General features: G+C 63.3%; 1 protein-coding gene across 9 annotated transcripts in view; it reads left to right on the forward strand.

The window, feature by feature from the left end:
• Window positions 1–15,294, forward strand: part of MINK1 (misshapen like kinase 1) — a 52,637-nt gene that overhangs the window by 17,386 nt on the left and 19,957 nt on the right. For 4 of the 9 annotated variants that reach the window (XM_074982985.1, XM_074982988.1, XM_074982991.1 and 1 more), the window contains exons 3-14: window positions 4,051–4,107; window positions 4,179–4,304; window positions 4,384–4,494; window positions 5,276–5,366; window positions 5,472–5,602; window positions 5,738–5,792; window positions 6,356–6,434; window positions 9,590–9,765; window positions 10,706–10,775; window positions 11,654–11,861; window positions 12,444–12,533; window positions 13,844–13,930. In XM_074982985.1, coding sequence (XP_074839086.1) covers window positions 4,051–4,107; window positions 4,179–4,304; window positions 4,384–4,494; window positions 5,276–5,366; window positions 5,472–5,602; window positions 5,738–5,792; window positions 6,356–6,434; window positions 9,590–9,765; window positions 10,706–10,775; window positions 11,654–11,861; window positions 12,444–12,533; window positions 13,844–13,930 — 1,281 coding nt within the window. The remainder of the gene's footprint in view (window positions 1–4,050; window positions 4,108–4,178; window positions 4,305–4,383; window positions 4,495–5,275; window positions 5,367–5,471; window positions 5,603–5,737; window positions 5,793–6,355; window positions 6,435–9,589; window positions 9,766–10,705; window positions 10,776–11,653; window positions 11,862–12,443; window positions 12,534–13,843; window positions 13,931–15,294) is intronic. The other 5 variants (XM_074982989.1, XM_074982993.1, XM_074982994.1 and 2 more) reach the window with 3 other exon arrangements.

Here is a 15,294-nt window from a genome sequence, read left to right on the forward strand (position 1 = left end):
CCCACTTCATCACATCTCTCCCCCCTTCCAGACCGAACTGAGCGGGGTCACTCAGCCAGTGACCTGGGGAAGTTTGGGGCCCTCCCCTCGTGACTGGGCATCGACTGCACCCTCTGTTCTCCCCTCGATGTGCACCACCTCCATGTCATAATCCTCCTGGGAGAGGCTCCAACTCAGGAGCTTGGTATTGGCCCTTTTCATGTGATGCAGCCGGGCAAGTCCCTTTAGTTCCCTCAGGTTGGTTGGTCTCCCTGCTTCTGTCTCTGGTCCGTCAGCCACGTTCTCAAGTCGGGCAGGCAGAGCCCATACAGATGCTGCAGCACCAACAGATCAAACAGGTCTTTTGAGGTCTGGGTCCTGCCCCATCTGACCACCAGTCCATACAGCTGCTCCGGCCAATGTCTGGAATTCAGTTACAGTCCAGTAAAAGAAGGTACAAATGCTTCCACCCTTGGCATTTAGCCAGACCACCACAATGGCTGTGTGCCTCAGTTTCCCCTTCCATGCCACACAATAGGTTTGGAATGTTCCTTCTCATGTGAGAGGTTGCAAGACTAGTTACAGGGAACAATGGTGACATTTCAGAGTTACAGACTCCTTCAACATACAATTCATGCTTCTACATCAATGTCATCATGTCACATGGCTCTTTTCAAACATTCAGTACATGGTACAATTCTACAGCTTTTGGGAGCAGCACCCCTTGGTTACAGCAGTTAGCGTGAGTAACAGAACAAACCCATTGCAACTGTACATTTACGTTGCTCTTTGGTAGACCACAACTTTTGTGTAACCCCCTTGAGAATCTGGTATTTTGGGGATAAATGGCTGAGGCCTTTCTTAGCACCATCAAGTTCTAATCTTCTCTCTTGCCCCCTGGGGTGGAAATTTGATCTCTCTGGCTGTGCCCTCTCTTCTAACAAGAGCTGGGCCATTGATAATCTCAGGGAGATGCCGCCCCCCCCCCCCCCCCACCAGTCTGGAAATTTGCAAACCAAACTGCTTTCTGAGAGTTGTTTTGTGAGTCCCAGACGCAGAATCCACATGAAGGAATCCCTGTTTATCCCTTACTGGCCCACCAGGCCCAAAGCTCCTTTGTCCTTCCACCTCCAACTACTGCCTCCCCATGGAATCAGAAGTGGAGTCCAGTATACGAATATAAGTGTTTCCACCATCTGGAGATGCGGAATTGCTGGCGCTCTCCTGCATCCTACAGAGACTGACTGTGCAGCTGTTTTACTTGGTTCTCACAGGGCTGCTCACATTCCCTGATAGTTTTTACTTTACTTGCACCAGCTTCCAATTCCTGAGAAACTTTTACCCTGCCTGCTTTGGACCCTTCCAGAGCACAGCCAGTGGTTTCACACTCAGGCAGGTCCTGGCCATCAGGAGCTGAAACAAACTTCTCCCCAGGCAAAGGGCTGCTCTGGCTCTTACAGACAGACAAGCACCTTTCCTGTTCACTCTCCTCCACCTCACTCCCATTTTCTGCAGTCCCCACAGACGGGTCAGGAAAAGTTTCAGGGACATTTTCTTCCTTAAGAGCTCCCCCAAACAATAACTCACCCCTGTCTGGCTCCACAGGGGCACTGCTCCCTTGAGCCACAACCAGCTCCTGGGTTTCACCTACACCCAGGATCACTTCTGGCCCATCAGGCAGATTCCCACGTAATCCCCCTCCAGGCAAACAGCCAGTACCACCGGACAGAAGGTTAGGGTCCCTTTCCTCCCTTCTGCTACCAGCTCCTTTATCTTCATCAGTCAGCGTAACTCCATTGCCCGTCTGTTCTTGTGTCTTGGCGAGAGGATGACTCTGGTAGGACAGAGTCCTCTCACCCCCTCCCAGTAACACCTCAGCATCAGGCAAAGAACAAGTACCAGAATCGTCTGGTCTCTGGGATTCCCTGATGATCCTAACTGGATTAGACCAAGTTAAAGCATCATCCCCCCTGAGAGACACAGAGGTAGGCCCACTTCCCATCTGGGCTTCAGCTGCCCTCAGATCCAGCTCTGGGATCTTGGCTCCATCTCGAGCCCCCACAGGCTCAGGCAAAGGATTCACTTCCCCAGAAGCAGAAGCACTTTTCTTGCACCAAGGACCAGTGTCCTTAGCAGGGACACCACTGCCCATCCCAGAGCCATTCCCTCTGCTCCAGCCCCCATGGCTGGATTCAGAGACACACCTGGAATGCTCTTTTCTGGTGGATCCTTCTCCAGCCACCCCAGGCTGAGGAATCTTCCTCAGACAATGGGCTAGTTTCCTCATTGGCACCTTTTCCAAACGCAGGCTCTGCTCTCTCCCCAGGCTGCTGCTGCTGTTCAACACAGACAGACAATGGGAGACACGCTCTCCTTTGTCCCAGCCCCCCGGCTGGTCTCCACACACACACAGAAGGTGGAGCAGCTTCTCTCACAGACAACTTGCCATTCGCAGTGGATCAGCTGCTTTTCTGCACAGACACACAGGCACCTTCCTCAGCCCAGCCCTGGAAAACTCTTCGCAGGTCCGTCTTGGCCACTAGTAGACGATGGGCTGGAATCGCTCCTTCCCTCCTTGAGCTGTGGCAGGCCACTCGGTTCAGAGCTCCAGGCAGTCCAGGGTTCCCTGCCCCGATCCGGGCTCACCTCTGCAGGATTCTCCCCAGCCCTGAGCTCCGCCACTGCACATCCACGCTGCCTTGTCCAGCTTCTTTAATCTCGATTCAGTTTCCAGGCGCTGCCACTTCACAGCGGAGTTGCTCAGCGTGGTTGCAGGCTCTCAGGCTGATGCCCTCTGCACCCCACGCTTCCTGGAAGAATCCCTTCAGTGTGCCAGGCTCCTTGCGGGTCACAAGCTGCCCGGGGTTAGGCCGTAGGCCCCTCCGCCCTCTAGGACCGACTCCAACAGACTCCCAGCGGAACCCCTTCTTCAGTGCGACACCCGCTCTCAGGGACCATGAGCACCCTGTCTTGGGAAGGACTCATTCAGCGTCAGCCTCCTCAGGGGTCACTTGTTCCTGGGGGTTGGGCTCTCGGCCCCTCCACCTTCTGGGACTGACTCCAACAGATTCCCAGGAGTAACCCCTCCTCGGGTGTGACACCCCCTCTCGAGGACCACAACCGCAGTTGCTTGGGTTCGGCCGCAGGCCCCTCCGCCTTGGGGAGCTGCACCTCACTGCCCTTCAGCACACCTGGGTCTCGCAGGCCCCACTTCTTCCGGGGCCCCGGTCACTTACTGCTGGATGCTCCATCCTCGGGGTGCAGGACATCCCACTCCTGACACCAGTGTGGTGGGGTTCTGGGGTCCCCCAAGCTCTGCACCCCGGCCGTAGGCAGGAGAGTCTCTCACTTAGCAGGAGAACAGCGGGTTTATTAGCCGACAGGACACAGCGTCGTACAGAGGAGTCAGTGCAGCTGGCAGAGACAGCCAGTCCAATCCATGTTGGGGAGAGGAGGCCCCGAGGGGCCCCCAGAGCTGGGGCCTGGCCCCCTCCTTTGTCTCCCTCTCTCTCTCCCAGCCCAGACCAACTGCTTCCAACTCCCAGTTCCAATTCAAACCCCTCAGGCTCCACCTCCTCCTTTGTCTGCAGTACAAAGGTGTTACCTGGTCGTCAGGGTTACCCTCAGCAGGAGCCCCACACCCTCTGTGAGCCACACACACACACACACACACACACACACACACACACACACACACACACACACACACACACACACACACACACACACACACACACACACACACACACAGGTATCCCCCACTCCATCACACCTTGTGTCGGGCCCAGCCTGGAGCAGTGCGTGGGACTCTTCCGGCCCACGGGCAGCACTTGGCCCTTCTCCTTGTTTGACCTCCTTGGGTCCCCCTGGGCCCCCACCCCGTTTACCTGGGTCCCCTGGGCCCTGTCCTGCCCTCCCACATATCTGCCCGTCCCCTGTCAGTGGGTCGTGGATGAGCTATGCTCCGGTCACCCTGACGCCCGCTCCCATACCCCGGGCGCACCCGCTGCAGCAAAGCTGCTGGGGCGCCGAGCTCGGCCGGGTGCTGACCCTCTGCCTGTGCCTCCCCAGGGCCGCCACGTCAAGACGGGGCAGCTGGCAGCCATCAAGGTGATGGACGTCACGGAGGTAAGGGGTGCGGCAGGTGCCGGGCGGGGGCAGCGAGGGGCTGCTGGGGGCTCACCCTCTTTCCCACCCAGGACGAGGAGGAAGAGATTAAGCAGGAGATCAACATGCTGAAGAAATACTCCCACCACCGAAACATCGCCACCTACTACGGGGCCTTCGTGAAGAAGAGCCCCCCCGGGAACGACGACCAGCTCTGGGTGCGTGGGGTCCCCGGGGGGCGGGGCCGGGCCGGAACGGAACGGAACGTAAGGTAACGTAACCCTGCTCTCCCTGCAGCTGGTGATGGAGTTCTGCGGGGCTGGCTCCGTCACAGACCTGGTCAAGAACACCAAGGGCAACGCACTCAAGGAGGACTGTATCGCCTACATCTGCCGGGAGATCCTGCGGGTACGCGGGCGGCTGCGAGCCAGGACGCCTGGGTCCTCTCCCAGCGCTGCTGCGTCATGGGTCACGGGGGCAGGACGCCTGGGTCCTCTCCCAGCGCTGCTGCGTGATGGGTCACGGGGGCAGGACGCCGGGGTCCTCTCCCAGCGCTGCTGCATCATGGGTCATGGGGGCAGGACGCCTGGGTCCTCTCCCAGCACTGCTGCGTGATGGGTCACGGGGGCAGGATGCCTGGGTCCTCTCCCAGCGCTGCTGCGTGGTGGGTCACGGGGGCAGGACTCCTGGTCCTCTCTGGGAAGGCAGTGGGTCGGGGGCAGGACTCCTGGGTCCCCTCTGGGAAGGCAGTGGGTCGGGGGCAGGACTCCTGGGTCCCCTCTGGGAAGGCAGTGGGTCGGGGGCAGGACTCCTGGTCCTCTCTGGGAAGGCAGTGGGTCGGGGGCAGGACTCCTGGTCCTCTCTGGGAAGGCAGTGGGTCGGGGGCAGGACTCCTGGGTCCCCTCTGGGAAGGCAGTGGGTCGGGGGCAGGACTCCTGGGTCCCCTCTGGGAAGGCAGTGGGTCGGGGGCAGGACTCCTGGTCCTCTCTGGGAAGGCAGTGGGTCGGGGGCAGGACTCCTGGGTCCCCTCTGGGAAGGCAGTGGGTTGGGGGCAGGACTCCTGGGTCCCCTCTGGGAAGGCAGTGGGTCGGGGGCAGGACTCCTGGTCCTCTCTGGGAAGGCAGTGGGTCGGGGGCAGGACTCCGGGGTTCCTGTGACCGGAGCCCAGGCGCTATTTTCCTGCCCCCAGGGCCTGGCGCACCTGCACGCCCACAAGGTGATCCACCGGGACATCAAGGGGCAGAACGTGCTGCTGACGGAGAACGCGGAGGTGAAGCTGGGTAGGCTCCATTCCCCATCGTGGGCACCGACTGGCTGCGGGCTGGGGAGGGGGCCCTGGCCAGGGCCGGCTTTGGGTGCTGACCGCCGCCTCTGCTCCCTCCCAGTGGACTTTGGGGTGAGCGCCCAGCTGGACCGGACAGTGGGGCGCAGGAACACCTTCATCGGCACCCCCTACTGGATGGCCCCGGAGGTGATCGCCTGTGACGAGAACCCTGACGCCACCTACGACTACAGGGTAGGCTGACCGAGCTCCGCGGTGTCCCTGCCCCGCCGGCTCGCCTGCATCCCAGCAGCCCCAGGCTCCCTCCACGTGACTCCTGGCTGCGGTGTGGCTGTCCCCTCCCTACCCAGTGCCCCTTTCTCTCCACAGAGCGACATCTGGTCCCTGGGAATCACTGCGATTGAGATGGCCGAGGGTGCACCACGTGAGTGTCGGGCTCCACCCTGCCCAGAGGGGCACCTGGGGCTTCCCCACTGCCACATGGCTCCTTCTGGGGGCACCGACTCACGCAGCCAGCCAAACACAGGGTGTAGGCTGTCCCCGGCGCTGGGGGGCAGTGGGGGCTGGTGGTTAGAGCAGGGGACCGGGAGCCAGGACTCCTGGGTTCTCTCCCCGGCGCTGGGGGGCAGTGGGGGCTGGTGGTTAGAGCAGGGGGTGGGAGCCAGGACTCCTGGGTCCTCTCCCTGGCGTTGGGAGGGCAGTGGGGGCTGGTGGTTAGAGCAGGGGGTGGGAGCCAGGACTCCTGGGTTCTCTCCCGGCGCTGGGAGGGCAGTGGGGGCTGGTGGTTAGAGCAGGGGGTGGGAGCCAGGACTCCTGGGTTCTCTCCCGGCGCTGGGAGGGCAGGAGGGCTAGGGGGGTGGAGCCAGCCCTGCCTGCTCCGCTTCCCAGCAGGGGTGGACGGATTGGCTTGGGGCCCAGGGGAGAGGTGCACTCAGGGCGCAGGGCTTGGCGAGGCTGCAGCCCCACGTGCCGGTGTCTCTCCTCCAGCGCTGTGCGACATGCACCCCATGCGAGCGCTCTTCCTCATCCCCCGCAACCCACCGCCCAAGCTCAAATCCAAGAAATGGTACGTTCCCCCTGGAGGGAGCTGGGGGAGGTTTGCGGGAGGGGCCCACAGAGCACCTCAGGCTGGGTCCGTGGTCCCCACCCATCTTCAGCTGGGTTAATGGACTGATCCATGCTCAGAGTCACTGCCTCTTTACCCCACCAGCTGTGGTCAGTGGTGTGTCCCTTTTCCTCCAGTCACTGCCGCCTTCCCAGCCAGGGTCAATGGTCTGTCCCTTTTCCTCCAGTGATTGCCCCCCTCCCAGCCAGGGTCAATGGTCTGTCCCTTTTCCTCCAGTGTTTGTCCCCCTCCCAGCCAGGGTCAATGGTCTGTCCCTTTTCCTCCAGTCACTGCTCCCTCCTAGCCAGGGTCAATGGTCTGTCCCTTTTCCTCCAGTGATTGTCCCCCTCCCAGCCAGGGTCAATGGTCTGTCCCTTTTCCTCCAGTTATTGTCCCCCTCCCAGCCAGTGTCAATGGTCTGTCCCTTTTCCTCCAGTGACTGCCGCCTCCCAGCCAGGGTCAATGGTCTGTCCCTTTTCCTCCAGTCACTGCTCCCTCCTAGCCAGGGTCAATGGTCTGTCCCTTTTCCTCCAGTGATTGTCCCCCTCCCAGCCAGGGTCAATGGTCTGTCCCTTTTCCTCCAGTTATTGTCCCCCTCCCAGCCAGGGTCAATGGTCTGTCCCTTTTCCTCCAGTTATTGTCCCCCTCCCAGCCAGGGTCAATGGTCTGTCCCTTTTCCTCCAGTGACTGCCGCCTCCCAGCCAGGGTCAATGGTCTGTCCCTTTTCCTCCAGTGTTTGTCCCCCTCCCAGCCAGGGTCAATGGTCTGTCCCTTTTCCTCCAGTCACTGCTCCCTCCCAGCCAGGGTCAATGGTCTGTCCCTTTTCCTCCAGTTATTGTCCCCCTCCCAGCCAGGGTCAATGGTCTGTCCCTTTTCCTCCAGTTATTGTCCCCCTCCCAGCCAGGGTCAATGGTCTGTCCCTTTTCCTCCAGTGACTGCCGCCTCCCAGCCAGGCTCAATGGTCTGTCCCTTTTCCTCCAGTGATTGTCCTCCTCCCAGCCAGGCTCAATGGTCTGTCCCTTTTCCTCCAGTGACTGCCGCCTCCCAGCCAGGGTCAATGGTCTGTCCCTTTTCCTCCAGTGATTGCCCCCCTCCCAGCCAGGCTCAATGGTCTGTCCCTTTTCCTCCAGTGACTGCCGCCTCCCAGCCAGGCTCAATGGTCTGTCCCTTTTCCTCCAGTGATTGTCCTCCTCCCAGCCAGGCTCAATGGTCTGTCCCTTTTCCTCCAGTGATTGTCCTCCTCCCAGCCAGGGTCAATGGTCTGTCCCTTTTCCTCCAGTGACTGCCGCCTCCCAGCCAGGCTCAATGGTCTGTCCCTTTTCCTCCAGTGATTGTCCCCCTCCCAGCCAGGGTCAATGGTCTGTCCCTTTTCCTCCAGTTACTGCCGCCTCCCAGCCAGGCTCAATGGTCTGTCCCTTTTCCTCCAGTGATTGTCCCCCGTCCCAGCCAGGGTCAATGGTCTGTCCCTTTTCCTCCAGTGATTGTCCCCCTCCCAGCCACGGTCAATGGTCTGTCCCTTTTCCTCCAGTGACTGCCGCCTCCCAGCCAGGCTCAATGGTCTGTCCCTTTTCCTCCAGTGACTGCCGCCTCCCAGCCAGGCTCAATGGTCTGTCCCTTTTCCTCCAGTGTTTGTCCCCCTCCCAGCCAGGGTCAATGGTCTGTCCCTTTTCCTCCAGTCACTGCTCCCTCCTAGCCAGGGTCAATGGTCTGTCCCTTTTCCTCCAGTGATTGTCCCCCTCCCAGCCAGGGTCAATGGTCTGTCCCTTTTCCTCCAGTTATTGTCCCCCTCCCAGCCAGGGTCAATGGTCTGTCCCTTTTCCTCCAGTGATTGTCCTCCTCCCAGCCAGGCTTAATGGTCTGTCCCTTTTCCTCCAGTGACTGCCGCCTCCCAGCCAGGGTCAATGGTCTGTCCCTTTTCCTCCAGTGACTGCCGCCTCCCAGCCAGGCTCAATGGTCTGTCCCTTTTCCTCCAGTGAGTGCCCCCCTCCCAGCCAGGGTCAATGGTCTGTCCCTTTTCCTCCAGTGACTGCTCCCTCCTAGCCAGGGTCAATGGTCTGTCCCTTTTCCTCCAGTGACTGCCGCCTCCCAGCCAGGCTCAATGGTCTGTCCCTTTTCCTCCAGTGATTGTCCTCCTCCCAGCCAGGCTCAATGGTCTGTCCCTTTTCCTCCAGTGATTGTCCTCCTCCCAGCCAGGGTCAATGGTCTGTCCCTTTTCCTCCAGTGACTGCCGCCTCCCAGCCAGGCTCAATGGTCTGTCCCTTTTCCTCCAGTGATTGTCCCCCTCCCAGCCAGGGTCAATGGTCTGTCCCTTTTCCTCCAGTTACTGCCGCCTCCCAGCCAGGCTCAATGGTCTGTCCCTTTTCCTCCAGTGATTGTCCCCCGTCCCAGCCAGGGTCAATGGTCTGTCCCTTTTCCTCCAGTGATTGTCCCCCTCCCAGCCACGGTCAATGGTCTGTCCCTTTTCCTCCAGTGATTGTCCCCCTCTCAGCCAGGCTCAATGGTCTGTCCCTTTTCCTCCAGTGATTGTCCCCCTCCCAGCCACGGTCAATGGTCTGTCCCTTTTCCTCCAGTGATTGTCCCCCTCTCAGCCAGGCTCAATGGTCTGTCCCTTTTCCTCCAGTGATTGTCCCCCTCCCAGCCATGGTCAATGGTCTGTCCCTTTTCCTCCAGTGACTGCCGCCTCCCAGCCAGGCTCAATGGTCTGTCCCTTTTCCTCCAGTGATTGTCCCCCTCCCAGCCACGGTCAATGGTCTGTCCCTTTTCCTCCAGTCACGGCCCCCTTCCCAGCCAGGCTCAATGGTCTGTCCCTTTTCCTCTAGTCGTTGCCCCCCTCCCAGCCACGGTCAATGGTCTGTCCCTTTTCCTCCAGTCGTTGCCCCCCTCCCAGCCAGGCTCAATGGTCTGTCCCTTTTCCTCCAGTCGTTGCCCCCCTCCCAGCCAGGCTCAATGGTTTCTCCCTCCCAGTCACTGCCCCCCAGCTGCAGTCAATGGTCTGTCCTCCCATGGGTGCCTGGCCCCTCCCCCAGGGTTATTGTAGCTCCAGCAGGGGGCCGCGGCCCGTCTGCCCCTCCCCGCTGGGGCTGTGCTCAGCCTGCGTCCGCCCCTGCCCCTCGCAGGTCGAAGAAGTTCATCGACTTCATCGACACCTGCCTGATCAAGGCGTACCTCAACCGCCCGCCCACCGAGCAGCTGCTGAAATGCCCCTTCATCCGCGACCAGCCCACCGAGCGCCAGGTGCGCATCCAGCTCAAGGACCACATCGACCGCTCCCGCAAGAAGAGAGGGGAGAAGGGTGAGTGGTGGGGCGCCACTGGGGCAGGGCCTGGCCTCCCTAGGGCATGGGCTTCCACGGCCCAGCAGGACTGGCTGGCTCAGGGGCAGGGAATGGGGCAGGGCCTGGCCCCTCTAGGGGCGCCGGCTTCCCCGGCCCAGGGCAGGGCTGGCTGGCTCAGGGACAGGGAGTGGGGCAGGGCCTGGCCCCTCTAGGGGCGCCGGCTTCCCCGGCCCAGGGCAGGGCTGGCTGGCTCAGGGGCAGGGAATGGGGCAGGGCCTGGCCCCTCTAGGGGCGCCAGCTCCCCCCAGCGCAGGTGTGATGGGGTTCAGGGGTCCCCCTGCACTGCACCCCATCCACTGGCAGGAGTGACTCTCACTCAGCAGGTACAACAGGAGGTGTATTAGGCAACAGATGTCCAGATTCTCACAGAAGTGACAGCACAGCAGCCAGAGACAGTCCTTCCAACCCGTCCTGGGGAGAGGAGCCCGAGGGGAGCCCCTCTGGGGTGTAGCTTTCCGCCTCCTCAGGCTGGCTGCCTTCCAGCTCTCCCTTCTCCTCGCCTCTCACTGCCGGCCCCCCCCCCCCCCCCCCATTCAAAACCCAGCTCAGCTCCTCCCTGCTCTTTGTTCAGGCAGAGGTGTTACCTGCCAGTTGTAGCCCCAGGGTCACCCTTAGCCCCTGGGAGCTGCTCTGCTTGTCTCTCACATCCAGCCTGACTCACACAGGCACTCCCCCCACTCCATCACACCAGGGCAGGACTAGCTGGCTCAGGGGCAGGGAATGGGGCAGGGCCTGTCCTCTCTAGGGGTGTCAGCTCCCCCTGGCCCAGGGGCAGGGAATGGGGCAGGGCCTGGCCCGTCTAGGGCACAGGCTCCCCCGGCCCAGGGCAGGACTGGCTGGCTCGGGGCCTGGCCCCTCGGGGGCTCTGTGAGCTGGGCTCTCCGTCTCTTGCCCCCAGATGAGACGGAGTACGAGTACAGCGGCAGCGAGGAGGAGGACAATGGCCATGGGGAGGAAGGGGAGCCCAGGTAGGGACTGGGGATTCCCAGCAGGGCAAGTTCTGTGGGTCATGTGGGCGGGGCCAGCGGGGGTCTGGTACTGGTTGTGTAGGGGTGGACTTGAATGGGCACAGGAAAGAAGCCAGGTCTGGGGAGGGGCCTGGTGCCGTGGGCGGGGCTGAGCTGTGGGTGGGCGGAAGGAGGGGTTGTGGGAGGTGCCTGGTGCCATGGGCGGGGCTGAGCTGTGGGTGGGCGGAAGGAGGGGTTGTGGGAGGGGCCTGGTGCCGTGGGCGGAGCTGAGGTGTGGGTGGGTGGAAGGAGGGGTTGTGGGAGGGGCCTGGTGCTGTGGGCGGGCAGAAGGAGGGGTTGTGGGAGGGGCCTGGTGCTGTGGGCGGGCAGAAGGAGGGGTTGTGGGAGGGGCCTGGAGCCGTGGGCGGGCAGAAGGAGGGGTTGTGGGAGGGGCCTGGTGCCGTGGGCGGGGCTGAGCTGTGGGTGGGTGGAAGGAGGGGTTGTGGGAGGTGCCTGGTGCCATGGGCGGGGCTGAGCTGTGGGTGGGCGGAAGGAGGGGTTGTGGGAGGGGCCTGGTGCCGTGGGCGGAGCTGAGGTGTGGGTGGGTGGAAGGAGGGGTTGTGGGAGGGGCCTGGTGCTGTGGGCGGGCAGAAGGAGGGGTTGTGGGAGGGGCCTGGTGCTGTGGGCGGGCAGAAGGAGGGGTTGTGGGAGGGGCCTGGAGCCGTGGGCGGGCAGAAGGAGGGGTTGTGGGAGGGGCCTGGTGCCGTGGGCGGGGCTGAGCTGTGGGTGGGTGGAAGGAGGGGTTGTGGGAGGGGCCTGGAGCTGTGGGCGGGGCTGAGCTGTGGGTGGGTGGAAGGAGGGGTTGTGGGCGGGGCTGAGCCTGGCCCCGCCCCTGCCAGCTCCATCATGAACGTTCCGGGGGAGTCGACGCTGCGGCGGGAGTTCCTGCGCCTGCAGCAGGAGAACAAGGGCCACTCGGAGGCGGCACTCAAGCAGCAGCAGCTGGCGGCCCAGCACCGCGACTCCGAGGCCCACGTCCAGCACCTGCTGCACCAGCGCCAGCGCCGCATCGAGGAGCAGAAGCAGGAGCGGCGCCGCGTGGAGGAGGTCGGCGGGGCAGGGGCTGTCAGCAGCATGCCTGGGGTCTCTCCCGGTGCTGGGGGGCAGTGGGGGCTGGTGGGTAGAGCAGGGGCTGAGAGCCAGGACTCCTGGGTTTTCTCCCCGGTGCTGGGAGGGCAGTGTGGGCTGGTGGTTAGCGCAGGCGGCCGGGAGCCAGGACTCCTGGGTTCTTTCCCTGGTGCTGGGAGGGCAGTGGGGCTGGTGGTTAGAGCAGGGGGTGGGAGCCAGGACTCCTGGGTTCTCTCCCCGGTGCTGGGAGGGCAGTGGGGGCTGGTGGTCAGAGCAGGGGGTGGGAGCCAGGACTCCTGGGTTCTCTCCCTGGCGCTGGGAGGGCAGTGGGGGCTGGTGGTTAGAGCAGGAGCTGGGAGCCAGGACTCCTGGGTTCTTTCCCCGGCGCTGGGGGGCAGTGGGGGCTGGTGGTCAGAGCAGGGGGTGGGAGCCAGGACTCCTGGGTTCTCTCCCCAGTGCTGGGGAGGGCAGTGGGGGCTGGCGGTCAGAGCAGGGGCTGGGAGCCAGGACTCCTGGGTCCCGGGATGCCAGTCCCACGTCCTGCTGGCTCCTGCCCCACAGCAGCAGCGGCGGGAGCGGGAGCAGCGGCGGCTGGAGGACATGCAGGTGCTGCGGCGGGAGGAGGAACGCCGGCAGGCTGAGCGTGAGCAGGTACTGCCCCCCCTCCCTGCCCTGCTCAGCCCAGCTCTTTCCCTCTGACGGGGGTGGCCCAGGGGCTGTAACCACCACTGTCTCTTGGGGCCCCCTGGCATCCCCCATCATCCCTCATCTGAGCCAGGCTGGGCCTCAGCAGGGCCTCTTGCAGGTCATTGAGCCTTCAGAATGGGAATGAGGACTGGTGGTTAGAGCAGGGGGTGGGAGCCAGGACACCTGGATTGTCTCCCCTGCGCTGGGAGGGCAGTGGGGGCTGGTGGTTAGAGCAGGGGGTGGGAGCCAGGACTCCTGGGTTCTCTCCCTGGCGCTGGGAGGGCAGTGGGGGCTGGTGGGTAGAGCAGACGGTGGGAGCCAGGACTCCTGGGTTCTCTCCCCGGCGCTGGGAGGGCAGTGGGGGCTGGTGGTTAGAGCAGAGGGTGGGAGCCAGGACTCCTGGGTTCTCTCCCTGGTGCTGGGAGGGCAGTGGGGGCTGGTGGTTAGAGCAGGGGGCGGGAGCCAGGACTCCTGGGTTCTCTCCCTGGCGCTGGGAGGACAGTGGGGGCTGGTGGTTAGAGCAGGGGGCGGGAGCCAGGACTCCTGGGTTCTCTCCCTGGCGCTGAGAGGGCAGTGGGGGCTGGTGGTTAGAGCAGGGGGCGAGAGCCAGGACTCCTGGGTTCTCTCCCTGGCGCTGGGAGGGCAGTGGGGGCTGGTGGTTAGAGCAGGGGGCGGGAGCCAGGACTCCTGGGTTCTCTCCCTGGCGCTGGGAGGACAGTGGGGGCTGGTGGTTAGAGCAGGGGGCCGGGAGCCAGGACTCCTGGGTTCTCTCCCCGGCGCTGGGAGGACAGTGGGGGCTGGTGGTTAGAGCAGGGGGTGGGAGCCAGGACTCCTGGGTTCTCTCCCTGGCGCTGAGAGGGCAGTGGGGGCTGGTGGTTAGAGCAGGGGGCCGGGAGCCAGGACTCCTGGGTTCTCTCCCTGGCGCTGAGAGGGCAGTGGGGGCTGGTGGTTAGAGCAGGGGGCCGGGAGCCAGGACTCCTGGGTTCTCTCCCTGGCGCTGAGAGGGCAGTGGGGGCTGGTGGTTAGAGCAGGGGGCTGGGAGCCCGGACTCTGGGGTTCTTCGCTATTCTCACTTCTGCTCTTGTGACCTCTCGACTGCCCAGGGGTCAGTGCCCCGCTCTGTTTCTGCCAGGGGTTGGGATCTCTCAGGCCCCGAAGTCTGCACTGCCTGGGGTGGGGTCTGGGCTAAGGGCTTCCCCCTCTTGTGGCCGCGGCTGTCGCCTCTGGGCTCTGGGCCCCTTCTCTGTGACCGGGCTCCGTCTGTCCCTCTGCAGGAGTATATCAGGCACAAGTTAGAGGAGGAGCAGAGGCAGCTAGAAATCCTGCAACAGCAGCTCCTGCAGGAACAGGCTCTGCTTCTGGTAACCCGGGCCTTGCTGCGGCCGGCCCCGCCCTGCTTGGAGCAGCCTTGGGGTCGCTCTGAGCTGCACTCAGCCGGGAGGCTGCCCCCAGGGAAGTGTGCCCCTGAGGGGCCTCGGGGGTTCCCGGCCTGGCTGCCGGGTGGGGGCTCTGGGGGCAGGGTCCAGCCCCATGGCCCACGCCGCTGGTGGGGGGAGCCGTTCCTGCCCCCAGAGCAGTCACGGCCGTTCCCGTCAGGCTGTGCGGGGTCTGCCTAGGGCATGCCTTGTCCCCCGCTGCTGCGTGCACGTGCGTGTGTCGGGGCGCCTGGGTCTCCCCCCGCTGCTGCGTGCACGTGCGTGTGTCGGGGCGCCTGGGTCCCCCCCTGCTGCTGCGTGCACGTGCGTGTGTCGGGGCGCCTGGGTCCCCCCCCGCTGCTGCGTGCACGTGCGTGTGTCGGGGTGCCTGGGTCCCCCCCCGCTGCTGCGTGCACGTGCGTGTGTTGGGCTGTGATGGAGTGGGGGGGGTGCATGTGTGAGTCAGGCTGGATGTCTGAGGCAAGCAGCAGCTCCCAGTGGCTAAGGGTGACCCTGGGGCTACAACTGGCAGGTAACACCTCTGCCTGAACAAAGAGCAGGGAGGAGCCGAGCTGGGTTTTGAATCGGGGGCAGCAGTTAGGAAGCTGGGGAAAGAGGAGCTGGAAGGCAGCCAGCCTGAGGAGGGGAAAACTGCACCCCAGAGGGGCTCCCCTCGGGGTCTTCCCCCCAGGACGGGTTGGAAGGACTGTCTCTGGCTGCTGTGCTGTCGCTTCTGTGAGAAACTGGACACCTGTTGCCTAATAAACCTGCTGTTGTACCTGCTGAGTGAGAGTCTCTCCTGCCAGCAGACGGGGTGCAGTGCAGGGGGACCCCTGAACCCCATCGCACGGAGTGCCTGGGTCCCCCCCGCTGCTGCGTGCACGTGCGTGTGTCGGGGCGCCTGGGTCCCCCGCTGGTGCGGGGACGTGTGTGTCGGGACACCTGGGTCCACCTCAGCATGGACACGTCTCAGGATGCCTGTGTCACCTGCTGTGTGCTTGCGCGTGTCAGGATGCCTGGGTTCCCTCTGTGTGTGTGTGTGTTGGGACGTCTGGGTTCGCTCTGTATCTATGTGTTAGGATGCCTGTGTCACCCGCAGCGTCCTTGTGCATGTCAGGACACCTGGGTCCCCCTCCGTGCACACATCAGGATGTGTGCGTGAGCGGCTGTACACGCGTCAGGATGCCTGGGTCCCCTCCGTGCATGTTGGGACACCTGGGTCTCCTCCGCATGCATCGGGACGCCTGTGTGAGCGGCTGTGTGTGTCAGGACTCCTGGGTCTTGTCCGTGCGTGTCGGGACGCCGTGTGA

The sequence above is a fragment of the Carettochelys insculpta genome, chromosome 34 (assembly GCF_033958435.1).
Source record: "Carettochelys insculpta isolate YL-2023 chromosome 34, ASM3395843v1, whole genome shotgun sequence".
Lineage (NCBI taxonomy): Eukaryota > Metazoa > Chordata > Testudines > Carettochelyidae > Carettochelys > Carettochelys insculpta.